We start from the raw sequence: 17,944 nt of genomic DNA on the forward strand, positions 1-17,944 counted from the left end.
TCTATTTGTTTCTTCTTGAGTTTCCTGTTACGTTTCCTGTCTTAAGGCGTGTTTTATAAAATGTATTTTCAGCACACATCTGTTGTCATTAATCGCAGCTGAGTCGAGGATGAAGAACGTATCAGCAGAGCTTCAGTGCACACACACCTTCCCCAGCTGCAGTTTGGATGCTGTGAGTTCCAAAACTGATGAAATTGATGGGGAAAAAAAAGCACAGAATGGATTTGAAAAGGCAGAGAGGACAACTGTTTCACTTTTCCATGCAGGTAAACTGTCGAGCTCCCCCTGAGCACTGTTTGCTTAATGACTAAAGGGAAAGCACTTCATGTCACTCTAAAAAGTAAATAGCTGAAGTTATGGATTAACCCAAGTTCCAGCAGAGCTCATGGCGGAAGAATAAATCACGCTGATTCACACTGAATAAAGCAGTAAGTGCCTCAAAGATATGGTATCACTCAGGGTTTCAAAGAACAGCTTAATTTAATTAAGCATAAAGTTTGTCAGAGGTGTCTGATGGCAAGGGGAGGTGCTGGGGCTGATAGGGAATGCTCTGGGCAAGCTGCTGGTGGGTTGGAGGGATCTGGAAGCAGGCTGGGGGGCTCTGACAAACCACCTTGGAGCTGACATCAGAGAGAAACAGCATTCTGTGAGGGAGCTGCTGTGTGATAGAGAAGTGAGGAAAACCTGAGCTGCCTGAGCAGATCCAGCCTCCAGCGTGGGGCCGTGCTGCAGCTCACTGCACGCTCCCCTTCACACCTGGCTGTTCTTCCAAGGGGACTTCTGCTGCAGCATGTGGAAGCTCATCACTATAGGGGTGCTGCTGGCTGCCTGCTCCTCACCAGTGTGCCATACCTCGAGTAAGTGTGCCTTCACCCCATTCCAGTCACTGTGAGCATGATTTCTGCTCCCTGCCAGCTGCTGATTTTCAGGCTGCTCTCTTCCCTGCTTCCCCACGCTCACGTTTTTGCTTCTAGTATTTTACAGCTACAAGGATGCAAACCAAGTCCTGAAAATCCAGAAGCGGGCCAACTCTTTCCTGGAGGAGGTGAAACCAGGTTCTCTGGAACGTGAGTGCAACGAGGAGACGTGCGACTTTGAGGAGGCCAGTGAGATATTTGAAACCAAGGAAGCCACAGTAAGTTGGAGGAACATAAGACTAAACCAATAGATTGTTTGTCAAAGTATTGTAGTCTGGAGCATAGGAGGTGTTGCTGCCAGCACTCCTGACTCTGAAGGTAGGGCATTCAGTGTGTTGTGGTGATTGTCAAGTTATCACTGCTTGTTTGGGCTGTGGCACTTGGCTGTTCACACATGTCCCACCAGACCCAATTTTGTGCTTTACATCCCAGGCAGGTAATTCCAATCCCTGCTTGACCCCACTGCCTATTCTTGCTGCCACTGTGTTTTTGTTAGTCTGTATGTCTCCAGACTGCCATCTGTGCCAGGCAAACATTTCTCATATCATTAGCTTCTCCCCACATCCTCCAGCCTCGTGAGGGATGGACGTAACTGTAAACATCACTGGTTGCTGCCCCTTTCCACACCTTGTCAATGAGTATGAGCTTGTTGTTTTGTCTTTTTTTTTCATAGTCTTGCTGTTGCATCAAATGCAGTGGGCTTGCTATTTAGGATGATCCAGTCCTTGCCATCCCTCAGGCCCCAGAGTCTTCTTACAGCCTTCCCCAGTTTTGCCTCCCAACTGGGCACAAATGTAGTTTTGCACTGAGAACATGAGTGACTTGCCTGGCAGTGAGCAACCGGGAAAGAGAATCTGGGGGGATACTGAGGGGTCGTGGTGGTGGTGGGGCTGCAAGCAGGGCAGGGGAGATCTGTGCTGAGTAGGCTCATGGCTGCCATATATGAACGTTGGGGGTTGGCCACTTTTGTTAACCATGCATGTCACTGTGCTGCCAAGAAGGAAGAGACCTAGCTGACTAGAGTGCTGTGCTGTGTTGAGCAAGACTGTGGTGCATTTCAAATCCCTTGCTTGTGAAAAATCTGCCTCTGGCCTTAATGTAAATGTTGTTTCTCTACAGCTAGAGTTTTGGAACAAGTATGTAGGTAAGTAAATTTCTTTCTCAATCATCTGTCTGTGTTTCTTCAAGGTTTGCTGGTGCTCTGCATTCTGCTGCCATGTGTTGCTTACTAGTTTGTATTTTCATTCTCTGTTAAATGGGGCATGTAAAGTACGTTTTCCAGTCCTATTGTATAACCAGCCTCTTAAAATATCTCACGTGCATCTGTACCCATTATCAGTCACCTCCCCACAGCTGAGGCACTGGGCAAGAGTGATCTCTGCTGCTCTGTCCCTGCCTGGCATGGCTCAAAGAGAAGCCCCAGTTATTGCTCTCTGCTCCTGCAGTAACTTGCCTCTGCCCTGGCTGCCTCAGGTTTTACTTTCTTTCCTTTCTGCCCACTCCACTCCTTCTGCAGTTGTAATTCAAAGCATAAACAAACGCCTTTATCTGGGGCAGCCCCACAGTTATCACCGTGTGGAGGCAGAAGCTGTGCATGGTGCCTGGGGATCAGGGATCTGCTTGTTTTTGTGTTTGCTCTGAGCCAGAGCTCAGGCTCTTAACTGCGTGTTCCAGATGGAGATCAATGTGCACAGAAGCCTTGTTCCAATGGGGCCTGCAAGGACAATATTGGATCGTATTCCTGCATCTGTGACAAAGGCTGGGAGGGAGCTCAGTGCAATTATGGTAATGCTGCCTTTAATCCATCATATATATAAAAAAACATTCTCTGTGATGGGGATCTCTGCGTATAGGGACCAACAATTCTGCCATTGCAAGGTATACTCGCTTTCACTACTGGTGTGATTTCTCTGTTGCTTCATAATGCAGTAGAAAGATCATCAGTTCTTACTGAAGTTTGTGTTTCCATGCGAGAGGTTTGGAAATCTGAAAAATCTGTGTTTTACAAAAGCATTGGAAATGGTTCTGTAAAGGATCAGTGACTTTAAAACAGTCAGTACAGGTGAGTTTGGTTGGTTGGTTGGTTGGTTGGTTGGTTGGTGGTTTTGCAATAGAGAGGGAAAAACAATCCACTGAAAATGTCATTACTGGAACGATGTCTTCCCTGGAGAAAAGCTGAGTAGTGTATTTAATTATGAGCATCTGCATCTTGTATCATCACCACCTTCCACCACTGGTCAGTGATAGAGAATTTTCTGTTCTCCAGCCTGCCTGCCCTGGCAGTAATCGCTGGGTTCTTCATCTCCCCACTGCCTTGTTCGAGGTCTGTTTGCTGTCTGAAGGGCCCTACTTGCCACAAGAGCCCACAGTTCTCACCCCAGATGTGCTGTCAGCTGTTTGTCACTTGAATCAGGATGCCATTTTGCCACCTCCTGTGACTCTTTGGCTCTCCAGCTTCTCCTGTCTTGCTTCTTTTTTCCCAGAGGTCAAATACAACAACTGTTCTGTGGATAATGGAGGATGTCAGCATTTCTGCAAGGAGGACCCTGCCAAGCAGTGCCGCTACTGCAGCTGTGCGTCTGGCTACCAGCTGATGAACGACCATAACATGTGCACACCTGTAGGTAAGAGGAGGATGTTCATGGGAGTTGTCACAGAGAATTATTTGGACATGAAATAAGAGCAATTTAAGGGAAATGTGCTTGCAGTGCACTTCATACTAATTTTCAGAGCATCCATTTCATGCAGAGGAATTCTGTGCCTGTATTTCCCAAACCCAGGCCCACTTTATGGCCACTAAGAGCCTAAATTGTGCCTGTGTTTGCCTCGTGGGGATTCACAGGCGAAACAGGAAACTGCCTGCTCTGCAGTCATTGAGGAGTTCCTAAAGATGACGTGTAGTACTGCCTGGATTAGAGACAGAGGGGTTGCTCTGAGAGATGTTCTGTTGGGTGAGCTGTGCCAGTTAATTTCTCTGTGTTTTCTCTAGTGGAGTTCCCCTGTGGACGAGTGAAAATGGACTACATTGAAGGCAAAGCAGAATTCAATATTCGGCTTATTGGGGGCAATTCAGGAGGAAGGGGTTTTAGCCCTTGGCAGGTAAGGAGTAAAGAGTCTTTCTCTGCCTGCTCCAGCAAGACTCCTCTGTTAATAATCCTGGCATCACAACAAACTGAGATTTGCTCAGCTCCTTCAAAAGCAGCCCAACATTTGGAGTAACGGGGAGAAATATCTGTTAGCGCTCTTGGCCTTGTCATTGTTCACAAGATTTTTTTACTTTGCCACCAGTGTTGAGAGGAGGGTAGTGGCATTTACTGCTCTGTTGCTCCCTGCTAGGGAATGCCATTCATCATCTCACGGTGCCTGGTGCTCTCTCCAGCTATTGTAGCTGCATTACTGTGGGAGCTGGAGGTAACCTTCTCCCCTTTTTCTGCAGAAATCTTTTCCTGTAAGCCTTATCTGTCATAAATTCAAGTTATCAGGTTTAATCAGCCAAATACGTGACAGCTTTACAGAGCAGGCTGAGATGCCACAGAGAAAGAGGAGACCTCACAGAGCGTGTCATGGAAGTAGTGAATGTTTATCATCAGGGCCTGCCTGTCTCTGATACTGAATGTTATGCCATCATAGGAGAGTTGGAGTCTGAGCTGAAACTGTTGTCATGTGCCCTTTTGAAGTAGCATAGCCTGTTCTTGCAGTGACCAGCATTGTCCCTTGCTGGTTTGGGTGAAGCCAGCCCTTATTTGGGAAGAATATTCAATTGTTTTTGTAGATGTTCTACAGAAACCTTGTTACTTTTGTAGAGCTTGGGCTTCAGTGAGCACGATATGCTTTGGTGTTTGATCCGTGTGTGCATATTTCAACCACAAAGGAAAACGCATGCTGTATCTTGTGAGCTGTGCTTCCTGCAGTGTCACACCTCCATGTTTCTTTGTTTCAGGTTATGCTGCAAAATCTGAAAGGGAAATTCCTGTGTGGAGGTGTTCTCATCCATCCCTCCTGGGTCCTAACAGCTGCACACTGCGTTGAGATGGGAGAGACTCTCAAAGTAAGACTTGGTATGGAAAAAATCCAGCCCTTTCTTTTTAAGCACTTCTCTGAAAATTCCCAGCTTACGTCACCTTGGGAGAAAGACCAGTGGGTTATAAAGGCAGAAATCCCCCTGCATGGAGAAGCGGATTGTCTAGGAAGTGCTTAGCTTGCACCACAGCACAGATCAAAAAGGATCAGTAAAACTGATTTCATCTGAGCCACTGTCAACCTTAGCATGGCAGTGAGCTGATTCAGAACACTGCTGATTGTCTGTATAGTAGAAAGACTTAGAAGTCACTTTTGAGAAATCTCTTCTGCTTGTGCTTTTCTGTGCATGGAAATATTCAAGATCCTCCTAAGACTGGCAAGGAAAAAACTTCCTCTTACAAAGTGTAAAGCCTTGAGCTCAGGAGGAGAATGTCACAGTGCCTCTTCCTACCTTTTGATGCATTTAAGCAGCATTACTTGAGAGAGTTACAGTAAAAAAGGAGGAAAGTGTTGCAGAACTACATCACTGCGTTACTGGCACTGCTGCTCTTAAGCATGAAAAAACGTGTGCTGAATGCAGCACTGCTTCTCAATTAATGGACAAAAATAATCCGAGTTCCAGTCACATTGAAGTGGACTTTTTTTCTTACTGTTTTCTTTGTACCACTGTTGAAGACACGGCAGGTTTACTGCTTCCTTTCTCCTTTGGTGAAGGGCTGGGTTGTTCCCAATAATTGTGGAAAACCTTGGAAATGTACTGTCTGTATGCATGGATGTGCACACTTTTGAGACCTCAGACCCTAGGGCACACAGGGATGGGTGTGTTTACGTCAGTCATTCCTTGTTCAACATACAGGATGAATGGAGAAACATGATATATCCTTGGGTCCTTTTAGTGCTAGAATATCCCCCTCTTCCACAGAGAGACATCAAAATAGAAGTGAATGTCTAGCTTTGAAATCGCACACAGACTACACACCTCCAAGCACTTCCAGTTTCTAAGCTATTTTCTTTCCTGTTAAGTGATTGCTTAGCATATGTTTATTCAGTTATAGTGAGTCCCAAGAAGCAAAAGCCTGTAACTTGGTAAAGAGCCTTGGAATGCTTTAGGGAAAAGCAGTCATCAGAAGTGGTGTTTGAATCATAGAATGATTTGGGTTGGAAGGGACCTTCGAGCTCATCTGGTTCCAACTAGAATGCTTGGGAGTGCTAGATGTAGCTTTGATGTTACTTGAAAGGGATTAATTAGTGGGAAAATCAGGACAATTAAGGTTGTAAAAGACCTCCAAGGTCATTTAGTCCAACTGCCAACCCATCACCACCACAGGCACCGCACCATGTCCCCAAGTGCCACATCTACCCTTTTCTTTAGCTAGGGAAAGGCTGCAAGGAAATCACTGCAACCTGGTCTTGTAGTGCAGGTCCTGGTGGGCATCTGTGCAGTGTGATCAGCTTTCAGCTGGGATAGCAAAGAAACTGTCCAGAAAGTCACATGCTAATCAGATACAAAGGTGGAGCATAAGTGATTTTCCATGGAAGTGCCAGTGCTTGAAAGCCATGGTTTGAGAGATTGATTTGTTTGGCTTAAATGAAACTCAAGAAACATCTCACACATAAATTCAGGGCAAGTAAACGGAGTAATTTACGGTGCAAGGATAACCAGCAAAAAGGGCTCAGATTTATCCCACTCTCCCAGCTGCCTTGAAAGACCTTCCTCATTAATAGAAGCAAAAACAAGTGTGTGGCTGCGGACTGAGTTGTGGCATTTTTGAGAGGACCCCTCCCATTAAACCTGGAGGAACCTTACTGTGGTGAGATGATAGAAACCACATAAGTGTGGTTTACTGTGGTGTAGGAGGCGGTGGAGAGAGGGTGGATGTGCAGAACATCTTGAGTCTTCACCAATAGAGAAGAAAGAATGAAGTTATGCTCCTGGTTGAGCAGAAAGGAGCTTTAAGACAACCTTGAGATACACGGAACAGTTTGAGTGGAGACATTGCCACGTCTGCACGTGCACAGGTGAGCTGTGGGGCAGGAATGAAGGTGTCTGTATTGACTGCAGGGGTGGTAGCTGACCTGCCTCCAGCCCATCAGTCTTCTGGCCTTCTCCTATTTCACCTTCTGTTCACCAACTGTAAGAACAAAACTGGGGGGAAGGCTCACACCTGGGTTTGCACTCATGATCTTGGAGAGTGCTCTGGTAGCTGAATTTGTTCATGTCTGAAGTGGAAAGTTAGATCTCAGAGTAGATATTTGGAAGATGGATCTGAGAACATCCCAAACCTCCTTCCTGTGGCACTTGCTCCTGCGTGTGAAGCAGAGTTGTATGTGTGAAGATCAGAGTAGAACCCTGCCCTTTACCCTTGGGTATCTGCCAGTCAGCCCTTTGTCACAGCAGCTGCAGAGTGGGAGAACAGAGCGAGGAGATGTGCTCCCAGGGTGCTGCTGTCAGAAAGAGGAGTCAAGATGGAAGACAAACACTTGTTTTGTGAGTGATGGCTTGGTGATAGGAAGTCCTCTAGGTGATGTCTAGAGGGGTTTGAGCAGTCTGAACTGCTTACTGTGGCCACATATTAAATGGCCACTGGCTGTCTGCAAAGGAACAAGAGGAGAGGATCAGAAATAAGGGGTCTAGAAGTCCAAGGTTCAAAGCTGGACTTCATGGAGTCTTTTGAGAATGTTTCTGGAGCTGCTCTGAATTATAAAGTCCCCATTCTTGGAAACACACTTACAGGAAAAAGAAAGAAAAACAGACAAGAAACACCAGCAGCAATACCCCATTGAGAGGCTCAAGCATGGCAAGTGACCTTGGTAGTGCAAAGTCAGAGGAACTTTAAGGATTTGTTTGGAAGGATCCAAGTAAGACTGAGGGAACTGAAAAGTTAATTGGAACGGGGCAAAGTGGAAGGACGATGTGGTGTAGCCTGCATTTGGAAAGGTGATCATAAAGAGAAATTTGCAGCTCACCCACAGAGTGACTGAGATGGAAAGCACCCTTGGGTTTGCAGAACGAATGGATTCCCAAGGGAGAAGTGTTTTTATTGAGTAGGTACTGAAACAGACATTGAAATTAAGCTTAAATAGCACAGAAATGCGACTTTTTGGTGGCTACTTCCTCACATCCTATCAGATATCTTTCTTCTCCATTGTATCACACATAAATGAATTGTTCTTCCCTTTCTGGCCTCTTTCAGCATAGCTTCCAGCTTATTTTTGCATAACTGCTCAGCCCATGAAGTGGCCGATCACGCAGCACAAACAGAAATAGAGGAGTCTTAAGTGGTCGAAGAATCCTTAAGATACAGGTGCACAATTTTAGGGTGGGATGGTGTTATCAGTTAGTCACATTTATCCTTTGAAACCTGAAATACAGACATTCAGATGCTGGTTATACAGCACATGTATAATGTAAATGTCTTCCTTTGCTGTGCGCTGGCTGTGCTGGCTCCAGGACAGCTGGGTTCCTTCCCATGAACATCTCTGGAGTTACACAGGTGTGCTATAATACGAACTCAGCAGGGGGATATTGAGCAGTTTAAGCTTCTCAGCTGATCACAGCTGTAGGGCATTAAATTTTAGTGGTGAGTGGAGACAGGACAAGGGGAAACGGCTGGAAACTGCAGCACAGGAAGCTCCGCACCAGTGTGCGCAAGAACTTCTTTACAGTGAGGTGACGGAGCACTGGAACAGGCTGCCCAGGGAGGTGGGGGAGTCTCCTCCTCTGGACATGTTCAAGACCTGCCTGGAAGCTGACCTGTGCGACCTGCTGTAGGGAACCTGCTTTGGCAGGGGGGTTGGACTCGATGATCTCCGGAGGTCCCTTCCAGCCCCTACAATTCTGTGATTCTGTGATTCTGTGAAATCAGTACAGCACGCATTCATGGCGTGGGCAGATCTGGAAAGTTCACACTTTGTCTCTCGAGTAGAACGCTGTTAACCTTCGATATAATCCAGTTGCTTTGGTGACAGAAGCCAGGAAGGCTCCCTTTGTTCTGAGGAGTCAGAAGCCCAGGAGCAGCTCTCATCTCCCTCTTTGCCCCTGCAGGTAAATACCACCGTCTCCGTACGGAGCCCAGCGAGCAAACCATTCGTGTTGACAGATACGTGCGCCATGAGAATTACAGCAAGCTGACCTCAGACAACGACATCGCCATGCTGCACTTGGCAGAGCCTGCCATGTATGACAAGTACGCCCTGCCCATCTGCCTTCCCACGCGGGACCTGGCAGAGCACGAGCTGACAACCAAGGGCAGGCAGATGCTGGTGACCGGTTGGGGCAGCACAAGCGATGAGACGAGGAATTACTCTGCTCTCCTCAGCTACATCGAAATCCCCATCGTTCCCAAGAATGAGTGCGCCCAAGTGATGACAAACACCATCTCTGACAACATGCTGTGTGCGGGGAGTTTGGGAGACAGGAAGGATTCCTGCAGTGGGGACAGCGGAGGACCGATGGTCACTAAATATCAGGATACTTGGTTTTTGGTAGGACTGGTGAGCTGGGGAGAAGGCTGTGGAAAAAAGGAGAAGTTTGGAGTGTACACCAAAGTCAGTCAGTACCTGGAATGGATCCAGCACCACATAAATAAGATGTCAGGTTCCTGGAGGGGTTGATTCTGGTGCTTTGAGCCTGGAATACTGTGGCTGTGTGCTGTGCTAGTGATGGTATGAGGTGTAATGTGCTGTCGCATCTACAATATTAAATGCTGAGCATCTGTTAACCTCACGTGCTACTTTCTCCAAGTTCTGTTGTTTATATGTATGGTCCTGCTTAGGCCTTACAGGCAAGAGGTGTACTGTACCCCCTTGTGCTGAGAGCCTGCACAGAGTTGTAACAAGAATGGCCTGTTGTCCAACAGATCTGCCTGCTAGGTGTGAAATGACTGAACCCAGTGGGCGCTGGGGAGAATGCCAGAGAGGTCTATTGAGAAGATGTTTAAAGTTGAATACTTCTTCATCCAGTTCTGTCATTTCAGCTCTAACACAGCAGCTGCAGTAACTGTGCTGGTTTGCTTTGTGTTTGTGTGATTTGTCTTTCAACAAAATGCAGTTTTCTTAACTTCATCACTGCCTCCAATCATTCACATTTGAATCCAGTGCTTGCAGGTCCAGCTGATGCAGCAGCTCAGTAGATCTCCTCTGTATTTTCTGTTCCTTGCAAACACAGTGACTGCTTGTAGCTACTCAGAGTTCCTTGAAAGTCAGTGGGAACTCTGCTGTGACTTAAGAAAAGAGGCTTAATTGCGAACTCTTGCATGCTCTATTTATTGTCATGTCTGTAGATCTGGTCTAATTAGCAAGCTAAGCAAACTGTTTTGTTCATTTCTATTCAGCGGCAGGCTGCATTAGTGTTCCTTTTACTTACTGATAGTTTTATGTGTGTTTGCATCCCTATCGATACTTCTGTTGGTATGCCAGTAAGCAAAGCAGGGAAGTTGGATTAGTCTAAATGAAATTGAATGCAATCACAGTTCCTGCTTGTTTTTAATCTTGACACACGAGCCTGCTCAATGTAATTGGTCCTACAGAGAAAAGGGGAAACCAGCCGTGCTGTAGTGGGTGCAGGCTTCCAGTATCTCCTTTGGGATTTGGAGCCCTGTTTGGATCAGTGATCAGTTTGCTCTCGTGATGAGATTCTGAAATGAAAGAACAACCCAGTTGTATTAGAATTTGTAGGGAAAATAATATAGTAATACCTCTTAGGCCTGCAGACTTGTCTTGTTGACTTATGAGCTGCTCACATTTACAAAGCGAGCGGAGAAGTTGATTCATGCATACAAGAAACAGGCCAACAACAAACGAGTTGGAGGTAAGCTGAAACCAGAGTACCTCAGCCACCAGTCTCTGTCTCACTCTTTGTTTCCCCCTCCCCTTTTTAAATTTGGAATGAATTTAGGGACTGACGGATGTTAAAGAATTGCACTTCTTTGAGCAGCAACCTTCCACACAAAACCTGAACCACGAAAACGTGCCTCTGAGAAGCCTTGGTACGCATTGAACTACAAGAACAAAATGGTGCTGTGTTCAAAGCCAGTAAAGCTGGGCTCTGACCAAGGGCAGAACTCCTGATGTCAGTGAACAGCTTTGGTTGTTAGCAGGCAGTGTTTGCCTGCCTGCAGGAAGCTGCAGCGCGTCCACCTGCACAGCTTTGCATGTTTCAAAAGATGTTTGCAGAGCAGCTTTGTGTATTTTCCAGGTCACTTATCTCACCAACTGAAAGAAAACGGGGGCTCCAGGAATCTGCTCTCAACAGTACCAAACTCCTGAGGAGGTTGCTACAAAGAGGCGACTCTTATCATTGGGGGATACTTTTAATGATCTTTTGTTTCTATTCACACGTGTGTGTGTGTGCAGAAACATGGAATTGTCTTTGGATTTTGGATTGCGGGTGGGTTTCAGGGAATCCAGAAGGTTGTCTCTCCTCTGTCAATATTTGTGCCTGGTTAATGATCAACCTCATGACCTCACGGCGCTTCCTGGTGCGCATCCAAATCTCTTTCCTGTCGCCCCTAAAAAATAAAAGAAAAAAAAGTGAGTATAAATGCACGTTTCTGTGTAAAAGCGAATGCATTCTGGATCCTGTTTTTTGGCAGATGACACAGATAGCAAAGAGGTACGTGCTGTCAGACCCCTGTGAAGGTAGCAGGGAGACATGTTTGGAGCCAGGCATGTGGTGCATGGTTTCCTAATCGGAGCTTGCAAATGCAGTCTTAGTTGACAGAACGCTCCGTCATTGGAGACCACGGACTGCTGTGGAGCTCAGACCTCACCACAGCCCTTGGCAATGCAGGCAGGGCTGTGGCAGGGAGTGCTGCTCTGGCTGGGCCTGATCCGTGCCTGCTGCCTCATCTCAGCTCCTCTGTCACTTCTGAGAGCTTTGGATCAGACCCTGTGCTGCTTTCTGGGCTAGGTCCATCTGTGCACATCACCCTGCAAACTGTTGGCATTCCTACAGCATTGGCAATACTCGGAGAAACAATGGAAATCACATCCGAACGAACTCAGTAGAACTTGCTCTCTTTCTCCCTTCTCTTGCTCCTACTCCCTTTTGTCGCTGTCTTGTTTGCAGGCTGGCTGCCCGTTGCTGGTGCTGTGGCAGCTCACCCATCTCATCTCACTCACCTTTTCCCTCTGAAGGAAAGTCGCAGTTTTCCAAATGCCCACTGAGATGGAGAGCAGCTCCTTGCTGGCGATGTTCATCCTGCTGATGTGCTCCATCAACAGCAGCTGTCCATACTCATATTCAGGTGGGTACTTCTAATGATGTTTTTAACCTAACTGACTTGAGAGAATCTCAGCACACTGTCCTGCAGGTTCGAGAAGGACTTCCTGAAATGCACAAGAGGAAAATGAGTACTTGGTTGTGTTTCCGTGAGACATCAGCCATTTGTAACTTCCTTCTTAGGCCCATGTTCTGTTTTTCCTGTACTGTCTTGTGACATTAAAGCCCAAATTTGAATTACGATTTGCAATTACAGCAATGTTCTTAGGCCTTCAGAAATTCCCTCAGCTTCAATACAAAAACAGCACTTGTAAAGGTGATCGAATCTTTAATACAGCAGGAGATTTTAGGGATGAAATCAATGGTTCAATTTTGTTTTTCTAGTGTTCATGAGGAAGGATGCAGCGCATGAGGTGCTGAGGGTCCACAAACGTGCCAACTATTTTCTAGAAGAGATCCGCCCAGGGAACTTGGAGAGAGAATGCAATGAGGAGAAGTGCTCATTTGAGGAGGCAAAGGAGATCTTCCATTCGCAGGAGAAAACGGTGAAAAAGTGAACAGTGAGCTGGAAGGACTTGTCCTGGAAGGGATTCCACCAACAGATCAACCCAACGCTAACTTCAGTTGACTTACCAATAGCAAATAATGTTCTGTCCTTTTAATTCCAGATCCCAACTCTTCAGATAGCTATAAAGGCACAAAGCAGGGAAACGTGCAGGGGGAAGCTTGGTTTGGGTGGCAGGGGAACAGGAGGAGGAGCAGATGCTACTCCTGATGAACTTGCTGCATGGGTGCTCTCACTCCATAGTGCCCTGTTCTGGGGCTACGTAATCCACTTGCCTTAACCTGGTTCAGAGCAAAGAGCTGTAGTGTTCAGCACAAGTTAGAATGGCACGAATTGCTGCACTCTCCCCGTCCCCAGGTGAGCAGTGTGTCTGTGTCTGTGCTGCTGGGCATTGCCAGCAGCTGGGAGTTGGCAGAAAGGATTTCACACATTGCAGCTCTCGGCTTTAGGCGTCAAATCTGCAGGAATATCCAGAGTGCTGCAAGGGGCCTGGGCTGCTTTCTAGCCTTAGGTGCCTTAGGTGCAGGGTCTTCAAAGAGCTGCGTGCTGGAAAAGCAGCTGTACAGCAGCTGCTGTACCCAGAACTTCTTTTTGTGAGCACCTCAGCCCAGCAGCACGATTCTGGCCTTTTCAGGGGGCTCAGCCTTGCTCAGATCAATACAAGGTGAGGGAGGACCTTGTTCCCGTAGCACCCAGCTGGGTTGCAAGGCTGCAGGCATTCTGCTGGGGACCTTGCAAAGCAGGAGTTTGCACTTTGAGTTTTATCCCAGTACAATCCAATTGCTGTTCTCTGCTCCGGAGCGTGCTGATAATGAAGAGGATTTTATGGTCCTAATCAAACTCTTGCTTTACATGGAAACAAAAATTTGTTTTCTAAGTGACTAATAACAGTATGGCCACTTAGTGACTGTTTTCTTTCATGATTTCTTCTTGCAGATGGAGTTTTGGTTCAACTACAAAGGTGGGTAGAACAAAAATTACAAATAATTATTCCTTGTGTTCCTTCTGGGTACAAAGAATTCTGTGGAAATTTAAAACCAAGCATCTCTCAATCCCTGAATTACATTGTGCTGTGTTTTTTCTTAGGTTTAAATCCATGCACTACAAATCCTTGTAAGAATGGTGGAGTTTGCAAAATAAGACGCTACAGTTACTTTTGCATCTGCCCCCCGAAATTTGGAGGAGACAACTGTGAAAAAGGTGAGTAGAGGAACGAACACGTGGACATTCAGTGAAGGAAGAATTAAGGCTGGGATTTGTTCCCTGGACACTTTTCATTGGGGTTCTCGATGCTGACTTCATGTGTGCAATGCATACCTGGTTGGTTGGTTAAGTTGGTTAAGTACCCTTTAGAATGGGTTGTGCACAGGAGGGCAGCACTGTCTGTCACACAGCAGCTGCCATTCTGGCCCCTTGCACTGATCTTTGCAAGCCCAGCGGAAAGCATGAGCTCATCTCCCACTTCCTCTCTTGCTGCCTTGCTTCCTTCCTTCCTTTCTTCCCTCCTTCTCTTCCTTCCTCCTTCACTCTCTCCCATCTTCCCTTCCTCTTTCTGTCCTGCCCTTCAATCTCTCCATCTCCTCCCACCTCATTTATTCCATCCCTCCCTTTCCTTTCCCCCTTCCTTTCCACATCTCAATTCCTTCATTCCCTCCCTGCCTTCCCATCCTCCATTCTTTGCTCTCTCCTTAACTCCTTTCCTTCCCTTCCTCTCCCTCCATTCTTCCCCCTTCTCCTCACCAATTCCTCCCCTCTTCTCCTATCCTCCTTTTCTCTGTCCCATCCTTCCATTTCCCTTCCTTCCTTCTTCCCACTCTCCCTCTGGTTTCCTGCCTCTTTTCCTGCCCTACTTTATCCAACCACCACACTCTCCTCTCTCAACCCTCTCTTCCCTCCTTCCCACCCTACCTCTCTTTATGATTTCCTCCACCCTCCCTTTACCCTTCTCTCCCTGCCTCCCTTCCTTCATCCCACCCTTCCCTTCAGCCTTCCTACCTTATCTGTTCTTCTCTGCCTTCCCTGTGTCTTTTTCCATTTTCTCCCTCACACTTCCATCACTCTTCATCTCTCTCTCCCCCCTTCATCCTCTTCTTCCTCCCTCCCTCCTTTCATCACCTTTCTGCCTGCCTCTCCTTCAGTCCCCAATTCCTTCCCTTTCCTTCCCTTTCCCCCCCTCACTACCTGCTCTGCAGTACCTCTCTCTCCGGGCCCTGTTTGCAGCACTAACCTCGCACTGTGCTTCCACTGCAGAGAAGTTGGAGTGCTGGTACAAGAACGGTGGCTGCTGGCAGTACTGCTGGGACAGCAGCTCCTTCCAGGTGCAGTGCTCCTGTGCCAAGGGCTACGCCCTGCATGAGGACGGGAAGAAGTGCGTGCAAACAGGTACTGTGCACCCAGCTACTGGAGCTTGTGCTTGGTGTGTGGAAAATGAAACGTTTGGATGCCTCTCGGTTAGCCTTTCTGCAACCCTGTGTCTCTGTAAGCACAAATGGAGGCAGGACAGCAGTAGGGGCAGGAATGAGTCCTTTCCTCCCACCAGCATCTCCTGACACAGCATCAAGCACCCGTTGCTCACAGCCTTTCTCTTTTTCCCCCAGCCCCGTTTCCATGTGGCCTGATCAGAGCCCGGCGTGCCTTGGAGGAAGCACGGCACGAGGCGGCCACGTGGAACAGCAGCACAACTCCTGCAGTTAAACAGGCCAAGGGGAAGCAAAGTGCTGCGGGGGAAAAGGAAGCTCTAAAGGATGCATCTGGGCAAAGCACAGCCGTGGAGGACGATGCTGGGCAGGAAGGTGGGGACCCCAGTCAACAGCCCCCAGAGGGACCAGCCTGGCAGAATGAGACAACAGTGGCTGCCATGCAGGAGGAAATGGCGAAGAAATCTTCTGGGCAGAACCAGAGCGGGCAGAGCAGCGGGCAGGACAAGACAGGAGCAGTGCAGCACGTGCCTGGGGGTCTCCATGCCAGTGACAATGCAGATGTCTCAGCCACACCTCAGTGCCCCCAGAGAAACGCCAGCGCTCCCACAGAGCACAGAGACCCCAGGATAACTGGAGGAACGTTGTGTCATCGGGGACAGTGCCCCTGGCAGGTAATGAGCACACCTGGGTGCTTGCTGTGCAACTGGGTCCAGCTGGAGCAGCTTTCAGCAATGGTTGCTGAGGTTGGGTCTGTAGGTCAGCAGTAATTTGAGCAAACACCATGTATTTATTTCTCAAACTGCATTTTTGATCCATGTGTTTCACTTGTTGCTGTTTGCATGTTTAGTGCTTTCTCAGCTACAGCAGCTGGCTCTTCTGCTCTCGTTCATTTTGTTTCTGTCTGCTTGTGGTGCTGGATGCTTTCTGAAATGGCTGTTTGTATTTCTAGTCTATGTGCCCAGGTGAGATTTTTGTCCTGAGCCTTTCAGAGGATCCCAACCTGAAGGCAAATGGCAAATAGGGGAACTTCCACAATCCCTCTTTCGTGCCCTTTGTCACTACTACTACAGCAGTGCTGTTCTCATGCAGGTTTTGATCCGTGACAGCAGAGATATTGGTTTCTGCGGAGGGAGTTTGATCAACAGCCGCTGGGTGATCACAGCTGCTCACTGCCTCGATCTTGTCCGACCTCACCACGTGACCATAGGTGAGTACCAGTCAGCACTGCGCGCCCCTACAAACCCAGAGGTGATCTCATTTTAAATGTCAGCATTGTGCAGCAGGCTTGGTGTCTCAGATCTGCCACTTCTCAGGGCCCGGTAAGATAACAGCACTGGTGGCAGTAGCAAGCTGGCACCCTCACCCCAGGCGTGCTGCAGTACAGCCTTGTGCTTGAGACCTCAAGGAAAAGAGGGACAGCAGCAGCGAGCAGAACACAGCCCAGGTAACTGGCACAGACCAGTGCTGCATCTTTATGTCAGAATCCTGAGTGCTGCCCTTCCCAATAGTTCTTGACAACATTGGTGGTGAAGTCCCTACCCAGGACTCTGCTGCTGTTGCTGGTTCACCCCTAAGGAGCAGATTGGAAAAGCCGAGTTGCAGGATCACATCTGCACTCCAAGAAGTTACTTCACACAGCCGGCTTTCTTTGTCAAAGCACTGATACATGAGCTTCCTGCTCCCCCGATACTGAGCAGGCCCATCGCATGCGGCTTCCCTTTAACTTGTTGTGGCTACAGGTGACTTCGACAAGTACCAGAGAGAACTGAAGGAGCAGAAGATAGGTGTGGAACGGAGCTGGACGCATCCGCACTACGATTCCAACAACTACGACGGGGACATCGCCCTGCTGTACCTGAGCAGCGAGGTGGTTTTTAACGATTACGCCATTCCCATCTGCCTGCCCAGCCCCAAGCTGGCAGCCCTGCTGGCCGAGGAAGGACGAGTGGGGATGGTGAGCGGCTGGGGCGCCACGCACAGCCGGGGCTCTACACTGCGCTTCCTCATGCGGGTGCGGCTGCCCGTTGTGAGCATGGACACGTGCCAGCAGGCCACGCGCAGGCTGGTGACAGACAACATGTTCTGTGCTGGGTACGGCACCGAAGCTGCAGATGCCTGCAAGGGCGACAGCGGAGGCCCATTTGCTGTGTCTTACCACAACACTTGGTTCCTGCTGGGCGTCGTAAGCTGGGGTGACGGCTGTGCTGAAAGGGGAAAATACGGTGTGTACACCAGAGTGTCCAACTACCTCCCCTGGATTAAGGAGACTGTCGAAAGCGTGGCAGATTCAGAAAAGTTTTCCATTAATTTTTCCTAAGGGCGGCCTCAAAACTAGGGACAATTCTTGTATTACAGCTGTCCCTGATGCTGAAAGCCAAGTTTGTCTTTAAAGGAATGCCGAGTCTCAATTTACCATGATTTGTTGAATCGCTCAGTAAATATTACTAAGCAAAACAACACATGTAATAAAGAACTATTCCTGCAATAACAAAGGCGACAACTGAACTTCTTTCTGAAGATGGCGGTAGAAAGGAGAGCTGGGCTGGCTGTTCTTTTGCTTCTCACACCTACACTCACATCACACAGGGGCTGACTGCTCAGAAAAGGAAGCACGTGGCAGGCTGTGCTCTCTGGCTGTGCAGGGATCATGGATCAAGGAAGTTCTGCAGTGTGTGCCTGCTGCTTCAAGTACAATTCAATTCACTGAAATAGCAGTTGTTGCTGATTAGAATCTTTACTACAAGCTGTTCCAGCTGCACTGCTTGGGAGAGGGACTATACAAGTGGAGCTACAGAACACA

General features: G+C 47.9%; 2 protein-coding genes across 9 annotated transcripts; both read left to right on the forward strand.

Annotated features, from left to right (window-relative positions):
* Window positions 1-318: 318 nt before the first annotated feature.
* Window positions 319-9,663, forward strand: PROC (protein C, inactivator of coagulation factors Va and VIIIa). The gene is made up of 9 exons (XM_042885337.1): window positions 319-428; window positions 774-857; window positions 975-1,135; window positions 2,037-2,061; window positions 2,592-2,702; window positions 3,401-3,541; window positions 3,907-4,016; window positions 4,858-4,975; window positions 8,983-9,663. Exons 2-9 carry the CDS (start codon window positions 791-793, stop codon window positions 9,549-9,551), a joined length of 1,302 nt encoding a protein of 433 aa, XP_042741271.1. The 5' UTR covers window positions 319-428; window positions 774-790; the 3' UTR covers window positions 9,552-9,663.
* Window positions 9,664-9,765: 102 nt separating this feature from the next.
* LOC122187633 (coagulation factor IX-like) lies at window positions 9,766-17,636 on the forward strand. Of its 8 annotated transcripts, XM_042885330.1 has the most exons (10): window positions 9,766-11,550; window positions 12,075-12,184; window positions 12,544-12,704; window positions 13,661-13,685; window positions 13,811-13,924; window positions 14,975-15,106; window positions 15,322-15,815; window positions 16,234-16,351; window positions 16,425-16,588; window positions 16,884-16,973. In XM_042885330.1, exons 1-9 carry the CDS (start codon window positions 11,090-11,092, stop codon window positions 16,538-16,540), a joined length of 1,731 nt encoding a protein of 576 aa, XP_042741264.1. In that variant the 5' UTR covers window positions 9,766-11,089; the 3' UTR covers window positions 16,541-16,588; window positions 16,884-16,973. The 8 variants fall into 8 exon arrangements, with proteins under 8 accessions (XP_042741264.1, XP_042741266.1, XP_042741262.1 ...); XM_042885332.1 differs by lacking the exon at window positions 16,425-16,588 and having other exon boundaries at window positions 12,007-12,184; window positions 16,884-17,636; XM_042885328.1 differs by lacking the exon at window positions 16,425-16,588 and having other exon boundaries at window positions 16,884-17,636.
* The last annotated feature ends 308 nt before the right edge of the window (window positions 17,637-17,944 follow it).

Source organism: Lagopus leucura, unplaced genomic scaffold (assembly GCF_019238085.1).
Source record: "Lagopus leucura isolate 7727_CA_CO unplaced genomic scaffold, USGS_WTPT01 Super-Scaffold_100049, whole genome shotgun sequence".
Classification (NCBI taxonomy): Eukaryota; Metazoa; Chordata; class Aves; order Galliformes; family Phasianidae; genus Lagopus; species Lagopus leucura.

Coding starts and splice junctions, on each gene's coding strand:
- PROC (XM_042885337.1), top strand. CDS start 791: ATGTGGAAGCTCATCACTATAGGGGTGCTGCTGGCTGCCTGCTCCTCA. Junction 2,703..3,400: donor GGGAGCTCAGTGCAATTATG/GTAATGCTGCCT, acceptor CTTTTTTCCCAG/AGGTCAAATACAACAACTGT. Junction 4,017..4,857: donor GGGGTTTTAGCCCTTGGCAG/GTAAGGAGTAAA, acceptor TCTTTGTTTCAG/GTTATGCTGCAAAATCTGAA.
- LOC122187633 (XM_042885328.1), top strand. CDS start 11,090: ATGTTTCAAAAGATGTTTGCAGAGCAGCTTTGTGTATTTTCCAGGTCA. Junction 13,925..14,974: donor AGGAGACAACTGTGAAAAAG/GTGAGTAGAGGA, acceptor CTTCCACTGCAG/AGAAGTTGGAGTGCTGGTAC. Junction 16,352..16,883: donor ACCTCACCACGTGACCATAG/GTGAGTACCAGT, acceptor TTGTGGCTACAG/GTGACTTCGACAAGTACCAG.